At 38.3% G+C, this 22374-nt stretch overlaps 1 protein-coding gene across 1 annotated transcript in view; it reads right to left on the minus strand.

Annotated features, from left to right (window-relative positions):
• The window catches only part of HYDIN (HYDIN axonemal central pair apparatus protein), a 442332-nt gene that overhangs the window by 270971 nt on the left and 148987 nt on the right, over window positions 1–22374 (minus strand). The window contains exons 11-13 of the mRNA XM_017868754.1: window positions 20539–20657; window positions 15030–15253; window positions 6500–6567 (exon numbers count right to left, since the gene is read on the minus strand). Of these exons, the coding sequence (XP_017724243.1) occupies window positions 6500–6567; window positions 15030–15253; window positions 20539–20657 (411 nt within the window). The remainder of the gene's footprint in view (window positions 1–6499; window positions 6568–15029; window positions 15254–20538; window positions 20658–22374) is intronic.

Consider the following 22374-nt stretch of genomic DNA (forward strand, 5'->3'; position numbering starts at 1 on the left):
ATCAGGAACCATATGCATCCCTATTAGTCTTTCATTCCTGAGCTAATAACAAGCTTATGCTCATCTGTCTCATTAACGCCTTCCTACTTGCACATGTGGGGTAATAGTTAGAAAGCTTCAAACGTGGCCAGGCATGGTGGCTCACACCTGTAATCCCAGCACTTGGGAGGCAGAGGCAGGTGGATCACCTGAGGTCAGGAGCTCGAGACCAGCCTGGCCAACATAGTAAAACCCCTGTCTCTACTAAGAATATAAAAAAAATTAGCCAGGTGTGGTGGTAGGCACCTGTAATCCCAGCTACTTGGGAGGCTGAGGCAGGAGAATTGCTTGCTTGGGAGGTGGAGATTGCAGTGAGCCAACATGATGCCATTGCATTCCAGCCTGGGCAACAGAATGAGACTGTCTCAAAAAAAAACAAAAAAGGAAAGAAAGAAAAGAAAGAAAAGAAAGAAAAGAAAGAAAAGAAAGAAAGAGAAGAAAAGGAAAGAAAGAAAGATAAGAAAGACAAGAAAGCGGGGCGAAGGAAGGAAAGAAAGAAGGAAGAAAGGAGGACGGGAGGGAGGGAGGGAGGGAGGGAGGGAGGGAGGAAGGAAGGAAGGAAGGAAGGAAGGAAGGAAGGAAGCAAGGAAGTTTCAAAGTTTCAAATGCCTCTCCACATCCTCCAGGGCCACCATGCTTCTTTGTGTCTGACTGATGAGACCAATCCACCTGGGGAAATAATGGTACTTTGTTGGAGTCATGAGGCTTCAACTGTGGGGGTCATATAATTGGAAATTATCACAAAATTGTCCCTCACTTTGGTTGATGCAGTGCAGACTCCAGAAGCAAAGCAAAGTAGCCTAAATCCACTGACCCATGTGGTTTTGAAAACCAGATTGCCTTAGATTTCCTGTTGGCAAGCCCAAAAGGTATGTTATTGCTGACATTTCCTGCCACAATACAGAGAAGATTAAAGAATTTATAGCATTCATAGCTAAACTAAAAGAAAATATAACTTGGGTTTTGAAGGCACATTAAGTTGGTTTTTGAGATAAGTTTCCATGTCTGAGGTTTGGGAAATCTTGGGGGACATGGTTCTGCAGTGTCTTCTGGCCTCTTGTATAGCTGCTATATCATCAAATGGTTCAATAAGATATATACAACAAAAGAAAAGTAAATTGTTTCTAATTTTCAGCTAAGCTAATTACCAAAACTTTCAGCTGAACCAGCTATGAGGAACAGCTGTTGATTTTTATTTCTATAGCTCAAGGAAACTATGGATAAATTACCCAATGATAATCTTTCCTGTGTCCTAATAAAGGAGGCCCAAATAGAAGATGGTTAAGGGAAAAAACTATCTAACCTTGGAGCATGCGTACCTGGTTTTGTGTGACCCAGAGCTCCCTAACATCAAAAATCCCATTCTAGATCTGATGAAGAATAATGTTATCAGTGTCATTGTTTTGAAAATGAATAAGAGCCTTTCAATTGGCACACAGGTTATTCTTTAAATGGACACACAGGTTATTCTCTTATTTGGCAAACAGCATACAGGAAAAGGAGGCGATGATACCAGAGTTCTGGCAAACAGGAAGAGGAAGTGGAAAGGCTACTCCTTTTGTCTCAGTGGAGTGTGGGAAGCGGAAGCATAACAGAGAAGCCAGATGTGTACATCATGGCATCTGCCTTACAGGCCAGAATCTCAGGGATAGGGTGGCTAAATAGGTTGAGGGGATGCCAGAATCTCAGGGATAGGGTGGCTAAATAGGTTGAGGGGATGCTGGAAGCAAAGGGTCTTCTGCCTAGCTTTCTAGTTGGGAATCTCAGAGCAGACCACTTCACAGAACATCCTCATACCTGCCTGGGGCAGCTAACTCAGGATAAAAATGGTATGCTTAGGTCAAAAGGGAATCTTAGTACTCAAGTATCTCTCAGTTCCTGTGTGGCTGGAGAAGGACCCAGGCATTACACATGTATACATGGCACCCTTCCTCCCACGCATGGTTCTGGAAGGCAGTTGGATTGAGAACAGTGAACCTTGCCATGGGTCTACAACAGGGTTGCCATAGCAAGAGGCCAGACAACCATACCTCAATGGCTATGAAGGGAGAGGAGAGTTTAGGCCAACACTGTCCAATGGAAATACAATGCAAAACACAAATAGGTGACATTAATTTTAACAACATAGTATATTTAACCCAACATGTCAGAAATATCATTTCAACATGTAATCAATAGTATTTTACACTTACAGCACATCTCAGTGTGCTCAGTAGCTTCATGGGGGAAGCACAGGTCTAGCTCTAGGGAGGATGGAGTCAGTGGAAGCCAAGTCAGTGTTGGCTCTGATGGAGCCAAAAGGACAAGCCATCAGTGTTCCCACAATACCTCAGTGGAAATGAGCACCACGGGTAAGTGGTTAGCTAGATGAGGCACCCACAGGCCAGTGTCTCAGTGCTCCCCAACTCCTGCCATGCTTGCTTGGTAGAGTGGGAACACATGAGAAATACTAGTTGGATTATAAAAAATATTCATATTTTCTTCACAAAAAACATCTAAGATGATTGAGATTAAGCATCTTTTAATATGTCTTTCATAGACCTTCTATTCTGTTTATACACTTACCAATTCATACCTATTCATCTATTTTGCCAATTTTTCTATTGGATAATTTCACTTTTCCTCATGGATTAGCAGGAGTTAGTTTCACATATTCTGAAGGTTCATGTATTCTGGTTTTAATACTTTGCCTATTATTTATGTTGCAAGCATTGTCTTTTTACTGTATTCCTGAAATCTTTTGTTTGGAAATTTGCTTAATGCTAGGGAGCCACACTTACCAACCTTTTTCTTTACGGCATTTGCACTGGGCATCTTATTTAAGACCTTCACACTTGCTAGCATATAAACATAACTACCTATATTTTCTCCTGATATTTTAAAAAGTTTGTTTTTCACAGTTAGCTGTGTAATAGAGCTGAGATTTTTTTCTGTGAAAGATCTGAGGTAAAAGTCTCACTTTTCTATTATTTCCCATTGATAACCAATTGTTTCTCCGCCTTTTATGAAGCAGCTCATGCCTCCACTGATCTGAAATTTCACAATGAGCATGTGTGAATTCCCCTGTAGTCATGGCTTTGTTTCTATTAGTCTATTTGCCTATGCTTTAAAGTACATTTTAATATCTGATAAAGTCCACAGTCATTGGTCTTTGTTTCAAAAATTTATTGGCTCTTTCTGTGAATTTTTCCCCAGGGAATTAGCCAATTATCTTCTTCCTGTAGTGTCTGCACATTTATTGTTAGGTTATTATATAGTTTTATATTCTTAAATGACATTTTTCTATTATATTTTCTAATCATTGCTGATATATTTAAAATCTACTTTTAATAATATTTTGCTTGAATACCTTGCTAAACTCTTATTAGTTCTAATGCCCTGTCAGTTAATTACCACAGTTTTTCTAGGTAGAGAATAATACATTCTACAAACTATGATAGTTTTGTTTTTTTCTTTTCAACTACTTATCTTTTATTTCCTTTTATTTTCTTATCATAATGGCTTGGACCTCCAGGACAATGTTATATGATAGCTTGAGAATAGTTTTTTGGTTTTGTTTTTTTGCCTCTGAAAATGAATGAGAATGCTTTCAACATTTAATTGTAATATCCCAGTCCCCAGAATAGTGTCTAGAACATAGATAAATTAATATTACTAAATGTACGTTACTACGTGAACAAAGGTCCCCATTAAATACATTTTCCCACTATAGGTTTTTTCTATTTTTCATTCATCATATTAAGGAATTTCCCTCCTACTCCTAGTTTTCTAAGAATTTTTATTTCTAATTATGAATGAGTGTTGGATTCTGTGGAATATTTTTCTCAGCATGAACTGCGATGATATAAATTGTGGTAAATTACATGAATGGATTTCCTGTTATTAAACCATTTTGCATTTCTGGGATAAATTCTACTTGGTCATGATGTAATTTTAAAAATGCATCTCTATGCATGTGATTTGCTAATGCTTTAAAATCAATGTTCATAAGAGAGATGGGTCTACATTTTTCTTTTCTTGTGTTGTTTTACTGTGAATTTATTTGTCTCCTAAAACGAGTTCATAGCTTTCTACATTTTTCTGTGATGTGAGACTCATCCATTTCTTCACCGTGTGGTAGGGCGCCCTTGTAAAGCTGTCTGGCCTTAGTGTCTTTTCTGCAGGGGTGGATACTTGGTTTCTTTTTCAGTATATTCTATGATTATTTTTCTCTTCAGGGTCTCCTCCTTGTGGTAATTTTAATAACATATATTTTCCTCCAACTCATCCATTTCTCCTATTTTTAAAGCATTCTCTTATCTGTTTTTACTGCCTTAAATATCTGCAATTGTTATTTCTTTCCTGGTTCCTAACGAGAGTTATGAGGGTTTTGTTGTTGTTGTTTATTTGTTTTTTAGAGACAAGGTCTTGCTCTTTTGCCTAGGCTAGAGTGCAGTAGTGCGATCACAGCTCACTGCAGCCTCCAACTCCTGGGCTCAAGAGATCCTCCTGCTTCAGCCTCTTAGGTAGCTGGGACCACAGGTATGTACAACTACACTCAGCTGATTGCTTTTTTTTTTTTTTTTTTTGTAGAGATGGGGTCTTGCTATGTTGCCTGGGCTGGTCTTGAACTCCTGGGCCTCCCAAAGTGCCTGGATTATAGATGAGAGCCACTACGCCTGGCTGATGTTGCCCAGATTTGCTAAGTTACAGCAAAATTGCTGGTTATCTCCCACTATCCTTTTCCTTCTTCAGGAAGTAACGAAATCCCTAAGCTCTGGTTGTGAATGTGGCCAACCAGAGTGAGGCTGTATTTCCTAGCCTTATGTGCAGCTTGGTTGTGGCCACACAAATAAGTACTCACCAATGGGATATAATGGGGCGTACCCTTTCTTTTAAGACCTTCCTGTCTCTTCCTCCTTTCTGCTGGCTGGAATGTGAGTATGATGGCTAAGGTTAGAGCAGAAATCTTGACCAAGACATAGAAGCTACATGCCACCTATGGTGGAGCCACAGAATCAAAGAAGCAACCAGCTGCACACCATAAGGACAAATGTTTTTCTTCAGTTTAGAAATTCTCAGCTGCCATCTCTTCAAATATTGCTCTTTGGCCATTTTCATTCTTTCTCCATCTAGAATTTCTATTAGATACAAGTTAGAACTTTTAAACTTAGAACTTGTATCTATTATATACAAGTTAGTTGGAACTTTTAAATCTTATTTTCCATGTCCCTTTATTTCCCTTTCATATAGTCTAACTCTTTTGCTTTCAGGGCCACATTCTGGATGAATTTCTCAACATTAGTTACCTGTCAATATATAAGTTTTATGTCTGTCAGTGTTTGGGGAGCTCAAGTGGAAGGGACAGGTAGGGCATGGAGGAGTCTCACAGTTTATGATGCTGACTTGTACTTAATTCCTTGATATCAATACAATACTCCTACTCTCAGCTACACCCGGTGTCCAGCAATCCATAAGTCCTTTGGCTCATCCATTTCATGTATAAATATTTAGTCTTATGCCAGTGTGGGAGAAGCATAGTTGCCAAGCTGTGTAGAATGAGGGTAGGTAATGGATGGGGATTGAACAGCTGCATCTAAGATCTAAAACTCAGGCCGCATCTAAGGATCATGCAAAAGGAACATATCAAATGTTCAAAATAAATGTATTTATTTTTAAATTACAGAGCTACCATAAAAACTCTTTAGTTAGTGAGGATAATTTCTTATAAACAAAATCTGTCCCATAGGTATATTTAAGAGAGTGACTACACTTTGTCAAATATATATTACTTTGAGTATCTTTACCAATTATTTTTTATCTTATCACAATGTGGCTTCTGCTGCCACCACTGTTAAAACTGTAACTTGAAATCACTAGTGACCTCTACTACTCAACGTGGAGCACATTAAATGAAGCGATTCATGTTAGAAGTAGCCCCATTTATAAAAATCAATACCTGCACTTTAAAAGCCCTGTGTTTGTGATGTATTTATGGCCATTGGCACTCACTAGAAACTGTAGATACTTCAAAGCAGAAGAGCATTTTGAGAAAATCAGTGGCATCTTGGGGATAGGCTTCTCCTTTGCCATATTCTACTGAAATGTACTATATTAGGGGCCTTGATGTTTTCTAAGGGTCTGACTTCTAGATAAAAGAGTTTCAGATATTCTTGGAGCTCAGTAGTGGGCTTACCACTGATATATAGCATTTACATTAACATTTCAGAGCTGAACAATAGAGTAGATTCCAAACAATGAATCAGTATGAGATTTCTTGGCGGTAACTGACTTGGGATGGTTGTGTGGACTCTGTTTCCTTACGCAGGGCAATCAGATATAGGGCATGTGTTCTGAATGTCCTTGTGCTGGACTTTGTATTCCAGGGATGTGGAAGGGGGGTCCTTTGTAAACCTTCCTCCTTCCATGTAGAGAAAAGGAATCCTATTCAATTTCTAATTTAAAATGGAAAATTACTCACCAAAGGAAACATCACCAAAGTGCAGAGCTGGAACATTAAAATGGAAGGTAGGTCCAGTGACACAGCCTCTGGAAGGAGGAACACAAGGTGGGGGAGAAGGAGAGAACCCAGTGAATCAGAGTCACAATCAGGAAGTGGGGCAAGGATAAGTACAAAAACCATAGCTTGACATTATGTCAATTATAGTATCCAGGATTTAAAGAAATGATGACATGATGGTCTATCACAGTGGTTCTTAAAATTCTCTTTCATGATTCAAACCATGGGTTTTGACAAACAATGCTGTGGTTAACTTACTGTCTTATTTCTACCAATGAATAGGTGAGAGGCAGAGCAGATGGATCATCAAACAAGGGCACAAAATGTTGTTATTTTGAATGAGACACACATCATATAAAGTTATCAATGTGTCGAGAAATAAAAATTATAGGTCTAATCATGCAATACACATCAAAGACTATCACTATATTAGTTATCACTGTCCATGCTGTCATATAAACTGTTCCAATTCCGCTCCTACCACTGTGACATTCCTACCACTGTGACATTTACTCACTGTGATGTTGGCCAGCCATTTTATCTCTATCAGCTTCTGTTTCTCTTCCTCATGTATAAAAAAGAGGACTGGACTAGGTGACATTGAATGACTCTTTACTGTAAATATTGGTCTATTTCTCTCTCAGTGCAAGGTTTCATGATCTTGGAGAGATGCTCTAGCTTAAAATAAATAATAGAGAGATTCTATGACTTCTAGCTTAGAAGGCATGGTAGATAGAATAATGGCTCCCAGAGATATCTATGCCCTAATTCCCAGAACCTATGAATATATTAGGTTACATGGCAAAGAGGAATTAAGGTAGCAGATGGAATTAGGGTTGCTAATTAACTGAATTTAAGATGGGGAGATTATCCTGTCTTATCCTGGTAGGCCCATTGTAATCACAAGGGTGATTTTAAAAATAGAGGACAGAGACAGAAGAGGTCAGAGTGCTGCAATCTGAGAACTCAACCTGGCTTTGAACACAGAAGAAGGAAACCATGCATCCAGGAATGTGAGCAGCCTCAGAAAGCCAAAAAAGGTTAGGAAATGGGTTCCCCTCTAGAGCCTTCAGAAGGAAACACAGCCCTGCCAACACTGATTTTAGCCCAGCTAGACCTGCATTAAGGCTATAAAACTGTAAAATATTAAATATGTGTTGTTTGAAGCTACTAAATTTATGATAATTTGTTACAACAGCAAAAGAAAACTAATCTATTAAGTTATCTTGTTTACCTTCAGAGAAACAATTATTTTTCTCCATGATCCATGTCTTTATCTGTAGGCCAAAAGCAAGAACTGAAAAGTGTCCCATCTGTGTGGCAAAACTTTTAAATGTTATAGACACACAGATAGCATAAAACACATTAAGCAAGAATCTTTTAATTCACCAAGCTCCAGATGTTGTATGTGTCATACCATGCAGAATATGATGGTGTCTTAGTGGTTCTTCCAGTTGCTCCAGCTCTGACCATAATGTGATGAGAGGTTGTTGTAAGCCTGGGAGGAATGGCCACAGCAAAGACTCACTGCAACAAGTTTCAAGTGTAACTTTCTCATGAGCATTTATTATATTTCACGCTGATGATCGAAAGTGATTTTAAAGGGAGTAGTTGGGACTCAGCCAGGAATTAGGATCCAGTTGAGAATGAAGTCAACAAACAGGCCGACAGGCTCTATGCTTCACTTGAAAAGAAGCTTTTAGGGACCAAAGTAACAAACAGACCAAAAGTGTCTGTCTGACATGCACGAGATGCTAAAGAAAGTAGGAAAGAAGTTTAAAAAATGTACACGAAGCAGACATTTAATCAATGCAGAAGTTTAAACAACCAGAGATACATGACACTTGTCCAAAGGCACATGTAACTGAGGGAACTGTGGCTGAACAATCCCTTCTGGACTTAGATATGGTCACATTAATTCTCACAGGGATTCAGAATGTTAGGACAGTCTATGCCAAGGTTGTGCCATAAATCAACGCAGGGGTCTGTTAAAACTATAATTTGAAAGAAAAGAGAGCGAATGATTCAATTATTACAATATGTAAGTGAGACAAGTTGAATACAAAATATATCTGTGCTATGGTTCAAACTTTATAAAATCACATACGTAAAAATAGGAGGGAAGAAAATTGCTTATGGGTAATTTTTAAAAATCACACTAATTTTACAGTGTTGTTTATCCAACCACTGAAAATACTGTGTCATGAATTGGAAGAGTAAATAGGAAGAGTAAAACTATATTTGTTATGATCTTTCAAGGCATACTAGCTAAAATACTAGCTTATGCAGTATTGAGAAATGAGTACCTGGCAATAAAAAAGAAACAAAATTCCAGAACCTACAATATTAACTTTATAGACATTCCCTGGGCTATGAGGCCCAAGAAAGTATTTCTGACAAAGTAAAATAACAAGTCAAGTCAGTGCTAACGTGTGGAGCTGAGAACAGATGATGTATTATTATACATGCATTTTTACCCTTTATGAATAGACATTTATTAATGACACTAGATTTTTAGCAGGTTTTCAAAATTATTGCTAGTGGTTTGAAATGCTAGAAACCACTAACAATGCAACATTATTGAACACAAGAAACACTAAGCTTTAAAGGAAGTGAACTGAGGAGGAAATTTAGGTAAGTCTATTTCTCTTAGCAATCAATCATGAGTTTGGTGATAAATCCCCATGAAGATTCTTTCCATAGTCAGGTTCTGTTGAAAGAAACTAGAAATGAACATCCAAAATCAAGAAGTGGTGTGTGAATTTTGGTAAATGGAAATGTCCAGAAGATAGAACAGGAGGCTTACCCTCCACAGTGCAGGTGGAGTACTAACTAGTCCAAGTTCACTTGTGAGCAGATTTCTGGGAGATCCCTAAATCCTATTATTCACAGTGGAGAACCCAAGTACACCTTAACTTATTTAGACATTGCAAGTGACATGCATGACTACTCTGGGATCTTTAGGAGAAGAGATCAGAGATTTAAAAAATTCAACCAGGAAATTACAGAAGTATTGCTCACTATTACAGGCTCCTGTGTTTTTTTTCTTTAAATGACAGCTTCATTGACATATAATTCACACATCATAAAATTCACACATTTAAAGTGTACAAATCAATGTTTTTTGTATATTCACAAATATATGCAACCATCACTACAGTCAATTTGAGAACATTTTCATCACCTCAAAAAGAAACCTCATGCCCTTTAGCTGTCACAATCTATCCTGCACCCACCAGCCCTAAGCAACCACTAATCCAACTCAGATCTATATAGATTTGCCTATTTTAATCATTTCATACAAATGGAATCATGTAATGTGTTGTCTTTTATGACTGGCTTTTTTCATAATGTTTTCAGGGTTCATAATGGATGAACCTTATTTTCAAGGTTTATAATGGTGTCACTATGGCTGAACCTTGAAAACATTATCACAAGGGAAAGAAGTAGTCACAAAAGACCGTGGTAGCAAGGTTCATCCATGCTACCGTGTCGTAGCATCTATCAGTGCTTCATTTTTTTTTTCATTCCTTTTTATGGTCAAATAGCATTCCATTGTATGGATATGCCACATTTCATTTATCTTTGGCTACTATGAATAATACTGTTATAAATATTCATGTACAAGTTTTTGTGTGGATATATGCTTTCATTCCTCCTGGGTATATACCTAGGAATGGAATTGCTGGTCATATGGTAACTCAGTGTTTACCTGTTTGAGGTGCTGATAAACCATTTTCTAAAGTGGCTGCCATGTCTTACATTCCTAATTATCAGTGCATGGGGGTTCTCATTCCCCCACCTTTTCGCCAACACTTACAGTAGTTCCTCATCTGTAGTTTTGACTTCCTGTTGTTTCAGTTACTTATGGTCAACACGGTCCAAAAATATTAAATAAAAAATTTCCAGAAATAGATCACTCATACATTGTTAAATGCCTGTCATTTTGAGTAGTGTGATGAAGTCTTGTGTCATCCACTGTCTGTCCAGCCTGGGTCATGAATCACCCTTTTGTCCAGTGTATCGATGCTGCATGATGCTACCCTCTGTTTTAGTCACTTAGTAGCTGTCTTGGTTATCAGATCAACTGCCACAGTATTGCAGTGCTTGTGTTTGAGTAACGCTAATTTTACTTTTGCACTTTGGGGCCTAAAAATGCAGAAAAAGGGGAATTACTGTATTTTCCATTTTAAGATTATAGACATCCAAGTGAGTGTGAAGTGGTGTCTCATTGTGGGGTTTTGATTTACATCTCTCTGAGGATTAATGATGTTGACAGTCTTTTCATGTGTTATTGGCCTTTTGTATATCTTCTTTGAGAAATGTCTGCTTAAACGCTTTGTCCATTTTTAAATTGAATTATTTATTGAGTTAGAATCGTCTAGTAATTTATCATTGTCCCTTATCAGATATATGAGTTGCAAATACTTTCTCCCATTGTGTAGGTTGTCTTTTCACTTTCTTGATAGTATCCCCTTTGCAGCACAAACTTTTTTACATTCTGATGAAGTCTAATTTATTTATTTTTCCTTTGGTTGCTTGTGCTTAGATGCTGATTATCTGAAAACTATTGCTTATTTGGTTTTTGGATATGGACATTTATCCCTATGTTTGTTTGTTTGTTTGTTTTTGAGACAGAGTCTCACTCTGTCACCCAGGCTGGAGTGTGGTGCCACAATCTCCACTCACTGCAATCTCCGCCTCCTGGGTTCAAGTGATTTTCCTGCCTCAGCCTCCCAAGTAGCTGGGATTGCAGGCACACACCACCATGCCCAGCTAATTTTTTTGTATTTTTAGTATAGACAGGGTTTCACCATGTTGATCAGGCTGGTCTCAAACTCCTGACCTTAGGTAATCTGCCTGCCTCAGCCTCCCAAAGTGCTGAGATTACAGGCATGAGCCACTGCGCCGGGCCTATCCCTATGTTTTCTTCTAACAGTTTTATAGTTTCAGCCCTTACATTTCAGTCTTTGACCCATGTAGAGGCAGTTCCCTTCTACTCCTAGTTTGTTACTTTTTTTTTAATCATAAAAGGGTGCTGAATTTTGGCAAATGCTTTTTCTGTGTTTATTGAAATAATCATGTGGTTTTTGTCCTTTATTCTATTAATATGTTGTATTACATTGATTGATTTTCATATGTTAAGCCAACCTTTCATTCCTAGGATAAATCCCACTTGGTGATGGGGTATAATCCTTTCCACATGTTGCTGGATTTGGTTTGCTAGTATTTTGTCAAAGAATTTTGGGTGTAAATCCATAAAGGTTATGGGTTTTTAGCTTTCTTTTCTTGTAATGTTTTTGTTTGGTTTTGGTATTAGGGTAATATTGGCCTCATAAAATGAGTTGACAAGTGTTCCTACCTTCTCATTTTTTGGAAGAGTTTGTGAAAGATTTACGACAATTCTTCATTAAACATTCAGTAGAATTCACCAGTGAAGCCACTTGATTCTGTTTTTTGTTTGTTTTTGGTTGGAATATATTATAGGTCTGTTCAGATTCTCTATCTCTTCTTGAGTCAGTTTTGGTAGTTCATGTCTTCCTAGGAATTTGTTCATGTCATCTACATTATCTAATTTTTGGCATACAATTGTTCATAGCATTATCCACTAATCCTTTTAATTTCTGTAAGGTTGGCAGTAATGTTCTTTCTTTTATTCCTGTTGAGTAGAGTGTGCTGTAGATGTCTGTTAGGTCTAGGTGGTTTATAGTGTTCAACTCTTCTATTTCCTTTATGATCTTCTGCTTAGTTTTTTTATTATTGAAAGTGGGGTATTGACATCCCCTGCTATTTTGCTGAATTGTCTATTTTTCCCTTCAATTCTGTCTGTCTGCACTTCACATATTTTGGTGCTCTGTTATTAGATGTGTGTTTGTAATTGCCATATCTTTTTGATGAATTCACTATCTTATCATTGTAAAATGCCCTTCTTTGTCTTGAGTGACAAATTTTGTTTCTATTTTGTCTGGTATAACATAGTCTCTCCAGCTTTCTTTTGATACTGTTTGCATGATATAGACATTTCTATCCTTTTGGTTTCAACTTATTCATATCTTTAAATCTAAAGTGTGGTATCTTGTAAAAAGCATATAGATAGATCATTTTTGGGGGGTTTGTTTGTTTTGTTCTAATCCATTCTGCCATTCTCTAACTTTTAATTGAAGTATTTAATACATTGACATGTAATGTGATTGTTGATAGGGCAGGACTCATGCTACTTATTTTCTATATGTCTCATGTCTTTTCTGTTCCTTTATTCCTCCATGACTGCCTTTCTTTGTGTTAAATGGATATTTTCTACCCTTTTAAATTCCCTTGTTATTTCTTTTACTGTATTTTTAAGTTAGTTTAGGGAATAGTTTAGAGAACGGGCAATCCTGAATTTGGATAAATAATTCAGAGTCAAAAGTGAGGGCAGTAGTAGTCATGCATCAGGAATGTCTAACAAACCCAAATACATGACTTCTTGCACCTAATATACAACCTTGCTTGAAGGAGATACTCAGTAAGAGTTTATCAAACCAATATCCAAAATACATAATTATTCCTAAAAAGGGTAGCTATGTATGTATGTTGATGGTAAGACACAGTATTAATTATTAGGCCTGAACTTAAAATGGGGAATGGCCAGGTGAAATTGGGATGAGCTTTCTTATTAAACTTGAGGGACAGTTAGGCTTCCTTGGCTAGCACTTTTCCTTCTATCGCCTACCTGAAAAGTAAAACTGCTCCTTTATTATCCTATACTTTCCTTCCTACAGACAGGGCCATTATTCCTTCTATCTTAAATATTTTTAGAGCAGAGCTTAAAGGTTTTATCTTTGCTGCTTATGTATGAAGGCTTGCTTATGATACTGGATGTTGTCAAGGGTACTTATGATTCAGAGCAATACTTCCTGATGCCCAGTAGTCAGAAAGCTTCCAATGGTTGATCTGCTGGATCTTATCAAAGACCCTTATGGGACCAGAGGATCCGTGAATTGGAGACACGGTTACATTCACAAGTTTGTTCTTCCTACTTCTCCAGATAACCACCCTTCACTGCTTGTCATGAGAGATGAGATGTTATGAAGATAGGAAGTGGGCTGAAGTTCATATAATATGAAAATGTATTCCCACCCTTCTCATATTGTATACATATGCAAAGGATGTCAGCTGGGATAAGTATGACACATATTCGTGAAGAGTCAATGTTATTCAAATATTTGGAAAACAACCCTCATTTTTCTCTTATAACAAACACATGTATTATGGTAGAGAATGTAAATGTCTTGTGAATGTTTCAGATAAGTCTTGAGACTTAAAAATAAAAAAAGATTATGATGATGACAGGCTGCTTTGGCCATGCCACAGAACCCTTGAGGCACACACATTCACACTCCTTAGTTGTTGGGGGCTGTATGACTTTGCTAAGGCTGCCATAACAAAGTACCCTAGATTGGGTGGCTTAAACAACAGAAGTTTATTTCTGTTGCTGTCAGAAGGGTTGGTGACTGCAAGGTTATTTTTTTCTGAGGGTCTCTCACTTCAGCTTCTCTCTATTTTTTTCACATGGCCCTTTTCTATGAGTATGTCTGTGTCCTAATGTCCTCTCCTTATAAGGACACCAATCATATTGGATTAAAGTCCACCCATATGACCTCATTTTGCCTAAATTACCTCTTTAAAGGCCCTATGTCCAAGAAGAGTTACATTCCGAGGTACTGGGTGTTAGGACTTCAACATATAAATTCTGTGGGAAACAATTCAGTGCATAACAGGGACACTGAGGTGCAAGAGTTTGAGACTAAATAGTAATCACCTTTCAGCTAATCTTGAGATTCTGAATGTGTAGTATATATCATGAGATCAGTACATTTTTCTTGGATCCTTCAGGTCATATGTCTCTATCTCTTTTCTATGTTATCCCCAGGGCTTGCCCCAAGGGAGACCTCAGCTTGTAGATGGAGGGAGGTCTTGCTAGCAGTTACCAGAATAAGAGAAACTGCCATGGTAATTAACAACCTGCTGCTGTGGGAATCCAAATAGAGTCAGAGCAATGTGTTTACAATGTTTGAAGACATGATAGTGAGATCATGTAAATAATTTCCTTAAAATAAGAACAAAAGACAAAAGTTTAGAGAAACTATGATAATGGCCAAAGCTTAGCCCAGATGATTTTATTCAGGTGTTACTGTAATAACTTATTTTCTCTAAACATCCTAAGACATAGAGAGTAACTAGAAGCTAGTTTAATGTCTAAATCCTTATTTTATAAGATTATAACTCGCAGAAAAACTAGATCTCCAAACAGCATCTGTATCTATATTATAATAACTTACACATGTTCACTAGGGAAACACTGATGGAAATTTAACACACTCTATTATGCTGATGTGTTCATATCAACAAAGACAGTTATGAATATTCAGACAGGATCTATTTAAAAAGTTAAAAAGGCAACGGGTTCAAACTTCAGTTAGTTTCTACATTAGTTATAAATGCACCTTACCTAATGGTCAGTTTCACAGGCTCAGGTGACCCATTGACATTGACCAGGAACTCTTCTTCAAAGTTTCCCAGGATGGTAGAACTGAAGGAGATCTGGATAGCTTGGACTCCACTTGGTTCAATTATGCCTTCCTTGGGACAGAAAACAAAGCAGGCCCCCAAAGCTGAAGTTGGAGGGTTCACGTTGAAGAGAGCATCGATGCTGCCTTTGTTGTACAGTATTGCCTATATCAATAAAAGGCAAGAATGTGAAGGTCAATGGGCCTCTGACTTATTTTCATATAAGCATGTGTCTGTACTGTTTAACAGCAACAAAGGGAAAGTTGCAGGAATTAGAACCAAAGAACACTCAGGGACAAATGAACAGTCTGATGCCTTGAGTGTTCAAAGATAGAACTCCCAAGCCAGAAAGTAATTTTACATTTTTAGTCTCCTCTTTAAAATGAAATTGGTTATATATATTATGCTTGTGCTATAAAGACTGATCTTAATCACATATACTGATGAAGAACCTTAAAATACCCCCTTTTTTTTGCTACTCTCTATAAAGTAACCAAGGGAAAGTAAGTATTTCTCTTATATGCATGAGAAGGCTGAGGTTAAGCAGCATACTTAAAAATAAAAAGCAAGTTTGAATAGCAGAGTGAGAATTACCTAAACCTATGTTTATAATGTAGCTTGAAGAATGTAAATGAGACATCATTGTGGATCCCAGATGACAAGGGTTCTCTTTGTTGTGCTATCAGATTTCATCCTATTGAGATACTTTCATCTCAAATTCTACTGGATGGACGATTGCTTTGAGATTCTTATGCAAGCAACTGTTTTACTATAGAAAAGTTGTATTCCTATATGCTAGTGTTCTGGAAGCGTATTATTACCCATATGTGGTTGTGCACTGGGTTTCGTGTGTGCATGTAAAGAGCTCATGCCTGAGCTCCTTCATGCACACTCATGACATTTGGCATCCTACATGGCAGGCCTCAGTCTACTGTCCCTACAATTCTTGGGCATGAACCTTGACTACAGCCATGTTGTTCTATCCTGGCTTCCAAAGACACCACCTCTGATCCTTGCCAATGCTGTCCTTACACCTAGAGGGTGAACAGCATGTTTTCCTGATTTATATAGGAAACAGCCTCAACCTACACCTAAGGCTTTGGAGGACAAAGAGCATAAGAGATCTTGAAGAAACTTTCAGAAGGTTAGCAGGCAAATGTGAGGTATGTCAGGAACCCAGAAGCTGAGGGAGGAGGATTCCCAGATGAAGTCAGATGCAGACAGAGGTCAGGAGAGTAAGTTCAGAGCAAAGGTTATAGATTTATTATTTTTATTTAGAGATTATTGTCATCCCTGACCTTGAGGAAGAGAGTAATCCCAGTGGGGCATGATTGCAGAATCCAGAGGACAAATGTTTAGGGGATTGAGTGGGTGCACAGGAAATAGTGGCTATTTTAGATTCATGTTTTGAGAAGATGAGTGGTGAAAGGTGAGAATGGGAGTGGCAAGGCTGTGGGAGGTACTGCAGAGGAGAAAGCATATTTATAATAAATGAGATAATGCATATTTAGTGCTCAGCCTAGAGGAAGCACTCGCCAAAGTGCTGCCTGTTGTTGTTGTAAGAGAAGAGACCTTGGTAACTAAGGGAATGGGGTCTGAGTGGATGCAGAGGAGGATGAGTTCAGGGGCTCAGGTTGCAGGGAACAGGGCATCCAGAACATATGATGGAGAGAAAGAGTCGGCAGCAGAGGCAGAGCAGAGGAAGACAGCCTCTTCTGCAAGAGAAGATGGACAATGCACCAAAATAGAAGCATAAATAATTGCTGCTTGCTATTTTATTCATCTTTTTTGTTTCTTCCCCATCTTCCTCATTCTAAGCTCCCTGGTAGTAAGAACCAGGCTTCACCCTTCATTCCATTTAAAGAGACCATGTAGAAAAGTGATTATGGCCAGCGACTCTGCAGCCAAACTGCCTGGGTTCAAATCTCAGCTTTGCCATTGACTTACTAGCTCGGTAACCTTGGACAATGTACTTAGTTTCTCTGTGTTCCAGTTTCCCCATCTTTAAAATGTAAGTACTACTAACTTCTCATGTTGCTGTAAAATTAAATTTATTAATTTATGAAATTTTTAGAATAGTACTTGGCAAATAGTGCTTAAAAATGACAGAGACTGTTGATATGTTTTTGTTTGTTTGTTTTTTGTTTTTTAAGACATAGGGTCTGGCTCTGTTGTCCAGGCTGGAGTGCAGTGGTGCATCACAGCTCACTGTACCCTTGAACTCCTAGGCTCAAGTGATCGTCTCACCTCTGCCTTCTGAGTAGCTGGGGCTATAGGTATGTGCCATCAGCCCAACTAATTTTTGTGGGTTTTTTTTGTAGAGATGGGGTCTTACTGTATTGCCCATGCTGGTCTCGAACTCCTTAGCTCAAGTGATCCTTCAACCTCAGCCTCCCAAAGCACTGGGATTACAGATGTGAGACACCACACATAGTCAGTGACTGCTATTTATATCCTCAGTGCCAAACAGGATGGGTTTAAATTTTACCTGTGCTTAAGAAGTGACTAATACGTATAGTGGTAACATGAAGGCAAATTGAAGGCATTAGTGGTAACTTGGAGGACCTTGTTCTTTTCTTTCAGAAGATGCATGGATTGCCTTTTAGTTTTTTTGGTTAGCAGAAACATTTTGCCCATATTTTCTGTATGGTGAGCATTCCTCCATTTTTAAGAATATGACATCATTCTTCTCCTCCTGACAAACAAGCACCCACTTACGAATACAGAAACCAGCAATAGTTTTGGGACACAATTCAGAGGCCTTTTGATTACTGATAATACTCTTTCCTTGAGGTCTAGCTCCTTGGAGAGAAGAAAATTTATAATCAAACTTTGCCTCTCATTTGTTTTCCTTCTTAATTACACTGGGGAATAGTGTATACTCTTGGGGTTATGGTTTATTCTTTATGTATCTGCTATGCTCAGCAATGACTAAGGGCAATAGCTAGTTATTCAAATTTGTCTCAAGTAGGTAATGCAATAAATTGAAAGAGAGATGCAATGAAGCATCAGCATTAAATACGCAGAGTGCAAAATATTCCCATAAGAAGCATCTTACCGTGTCCTTCTCTGCCACTGCACAGCTCTCCAAACTGTCCAATCTGATGCATCACCTCATTTAACACTTATTTAACTGGCTGTGGTTTGTTTTACTATTAAAATTAGGGAGGGTGGGAAGTGGTGGCCTCGAGCACACTTCCACTAAATTTACATTCAGGGAAACCCTATCCATTTTGCATCAGAATTAAAGGTTCTTTTCTGATGTGGCACTCGTAAGTTCAGTCTGTAAGATGTAAAGGAAATTCACACTGGATAAACTGCAGACAGAATATCAGTTTAATGAGAGCTACTGGACTTTTTTTCCTTCTCCCCTAAGTGACCTCACAAGTGCAATCCAGGACAGTGTGGGATATAGCTGTGTCACTTGTCATTTCATGACAGCCATGTGACTGATTTCTTCATTTACACTGTGTTCCTATGCATAGTCCATCTCACTGTGACATTAACATCTCTGTTTACCTTCTGCATCATCCCATTTAGGCCACAGTTACCTTGTGAATGTGGGAGACACAGGGCACTGTCCCCACACCAGGTTAGGCTGGGCTAAGAGCCAAGTGGGTTGGAGGCTAGGTTTACCCAAGGTGAGAGGGTGGGATGCTGAGAACCTGAAGGGCTGAGAGGCCAGCAAAGGCCTTCTCTTCCCAGAACAGGAGAGACAGCCCTAGTCCCCCAGGACTCACTAACATTATATGCTGCAGGACCCTGCCAAGTTACTTAACTCCCCTGGCATTCAGGTTGCCATTCCTTGAATGCATTTCCTCTTTTTCTGTGCATACAGCTAATGGAATATGAATGTAAGTGAAATGCGCTACCATCTATAAAAATATCATATACATTCTCCCATGCCCTTTCCCCTTCCGCATCTTGAAGACCACGTGGTAGGGGTGGCCAAGCATGAAATGTTCCAGCTTCTCTGCTGGAAGAGAGCACCTGCTCACTAGAAACCTTTGTTTTGGACTTTATGTAAGGTATAAAAGAAGCTTCTAGAATATTTGAGACATTATGTATTTTTGTATTTATTTGTTACAATATCTAGCACTACCTTAACTTCTCTAAGCCTCAGTTTACCCAGCTACAAAATGGAAATAGTTAATTGTACCTCACAAATAGTTCTCACAAATAGGGTTTTATTGTTTGGGGGTGGTTTTTGTTTTTTGTTTTTTGTTCAACACAGAATCTCACTCTGTTGCCCAGGCTGGACTGCAGTGGCGTGATCTTGGCTCACTGCAACCTCCACCTCCTGAGTTCAAGTGATTCTCCTGCCTCAGTCTTCCAAGTAGTTGGGATTACAGGTGCCCGCCAACACACCCAGATAATTTTTGTATTTTTAGTAGCAATTGAGTTTCACCACATTGGCCAAGCTGGCCTTGAATTCCTGACCTCAAGTGATCCACCACCTTGGTCTCCCAAAGTGCTAGGATACAAATCGGGTTTTTGTGAGAACTAAATGAACGAGTGAATGTGAAAGCACTAGCACTGTGCTCAACACACATTAAGGGAGATGTTGTGTATGATATTAACCACTACACGATCTACATTTCTCATATGCAAAATAGATGTAATAAAGCCTAACTTTCACAATTTGGTAAGGATTAGAAATCACACACACACACACACATAGACACATAGATATGCACACACAATAAAGTATGAACCTGACATCTATTTGTCACTCATTAAATAATTGCTTTGAATACCTCTATAAAAATACAAACATATACAATGAAGGAATCTTTCCAAAATGAAGTTTCAAGCGTTACAGTCTGACACAGTGTAAAAAATATGCCCTAGATACAAATTTAGTGATGGTGAAACACTGAAGTAAACACTGATCCTGAAGAACTCATGCAGACATCCTGTAAAATTTCATTTTCTAATTAATTGGAAAGATAAAGCAGGAAAGTCTCTTCCAGAAACTATTATTGGTTTTTAAAACATAGATTGGAGACCAGTGCATTAAGAGAAAATTCTGAAGTGTGAAAAGAGCTATGCTCATTAGGACGTTCTAGAAAATGTAAAAGGTTCTCCATCCTCTGATCTGTGGAATTTGTGTTGTCAGAGAACAAGCACTAAACAGATGGGGAGATGTATTTGTGGGTTTTCCCTTTGCAATCTACAAAATGATGAGGATAAAACCATTTAAACTATGGCTCTGTTGCTTTTTAGCTTTTACTAAAGTGAGGGAGGGCTAATGAAGATAAAAAGTTGTTTCCCTCACGATGGCCAGGCAAGAGGAGGAAGAATCTGAGCGCTCCGGGGTCTCAACAAGGATGAGTAATGGCGAATGAATGTGATTGCACACACTTTCTGTCAAATAAAACACATAAGAGACAACAAACCCAAAAAGCCAAGTACTGTTTGAAGTCTCAGCGAAAAACTCTAGTGCTTACCTCATAACAATGTACAGATCCGGTGAAAACTTTCCCAATATCCAGCAATTCAAAGTTGAAGTGAATCTTAGGTCCCATGCCTTCCCCTTTGATTCGGAGGGGCAGACGGATTTCTCGGCCTAGAAAAACAATTCTGACTTTATCATCCAAATGGTGCTTCATTTACCCCAAATCATGTTCCCTCATGTACGTTACCAATATAAATAACCAAAATTATTAAATAGCTCCCTGCACTGCACCGAGGGAACTGCAATTTAATGCTGAAGATTCACCCTATCTGGGAGCCAATCATAATCCTGAATGCCAAAATCCTGACTGCTGAAATTGTGAAAGATATAATTCTGGAAAAACAAAAGACATTTTTACAATACATTTATTTACATTTTAAAGAAGGATTTACTTGAGAAACATATAAAACACAACAGAATACTTCAAAGGCCACTTTATGCAATAAAATAGGCAACAAAATACATATTTTTGCAAGCATAGACACAAGTAGACTAACAACAGTCATGTGGGTATAACAGTTATGAGCACATAAACTGTATTTACAAAGGAACAGGTGAAAAAGGACAATATACAAATGCATGTCATTAGGATTGGTAACTGCAGGCACCCAGCTTTATAACTGTGATCACCTGATATACCATATAAACAACCTAAGTCTTTTGAAAAGATAGATAAAAAACCATGGTGAGTCACCCCTACTTAGGCAGTTTCCCAAAGAGCTGAGATCTCCAGAAACTTTATCTCTCACAAATTCAGATGTACAAAAAGAATATCTCTTCATGTATTGAGGAAGTGTCTGCATTTTTACGCACACACACAATACTTACGCACAAAGACAAGTCATGATAATGCACTTTCATGGAGTCAAATTTCTAATGTCCAAGGCAGCAGAGGAAAAGTCTGTCCCAGCTATCAGAGACAAACCAATGTGCCTTCTGTATTTGTTCTCTCCCAAGTCCCTGGCTGGTTTGGATGGGGCCTGTCAACACTGAGGGCAGATTTTTCCCATAAAGTCCACTCAGACTTACACACAAATCTCCTCTGGAAACACTCTCACAGATAAACTCAAAATTATGCTCTATCAGGTTTCCAACAATTTTTACTGGTCAAGTTGACATCTAAACTTAAGACCACAAGCCCACGCCTTGTCAACCTCGCACCCATGTGTTAAACCATACTAAATTTCCCAATACAGAAACAGAGTAACTGTTCCACCTAACATGGTACAATCAGCATAATGCAACTATCCCATGTGCAACTGAAAACACACTAACCCCTTCCCCAGAATTTGGTTTTCAGGATTTCAACATTTGGGATTTTAATCTTTCAGGACTGTGATTTTTGGGATTTTAGACACCAGGGATGTTAGACTTTAGGGATTTTGATCCTTAGGGGTTTTGATCTTTTGGGAACTCAAGATTCAAGATTATGGCATTTTGAATTGTGTTGTTTGGTATTGTGATCCAAACATTTTAAGAAAATAAGAATACTGCTAGTTTCTTATCTTTAGGGAGCAGACTGTATTGCAATTTAGGCTTACATTTTAGCAGGAAAAAAATTTAAAAATTTTAACCCAATTCTTAACATTATTTCAAAGTTTCTTACAAAGAAAAGTAATTCTAAATCAGAGAAGGGTGACCATTGATGCTTCTTAGAAAATGAGAGCCAATGTGGGGCTCCAAGCGACATTATTCACCTAGATCTTCCTTAGATTTAGGAAGATCCAGAATATTAGGGATCTGAGTCTAGGGGTCTTACCTGATGCTTACTTTTGCTGAATTTCTTCCATGTAGAGGTAATGAAATGCACTTAACAATATCCGTTATA

The sequence above is a fragment of the Rhinopithecus bieti genome, unplaced genomic scaffold (assembly GCF_001698545.2).
Source record: "Rhinopithecus bieti isolate Rb0 unplaced genomic scaffold, ASM169854v2 scaffold_2574, whole genome shotgun sequence".
Classification (NCBI taxonomy): Eukaryota; Metazoa; Chordata; class Mammalia; order Primates; family Cercopithecidae; genus Rhinopithecus; species Rhinopithecus bieti.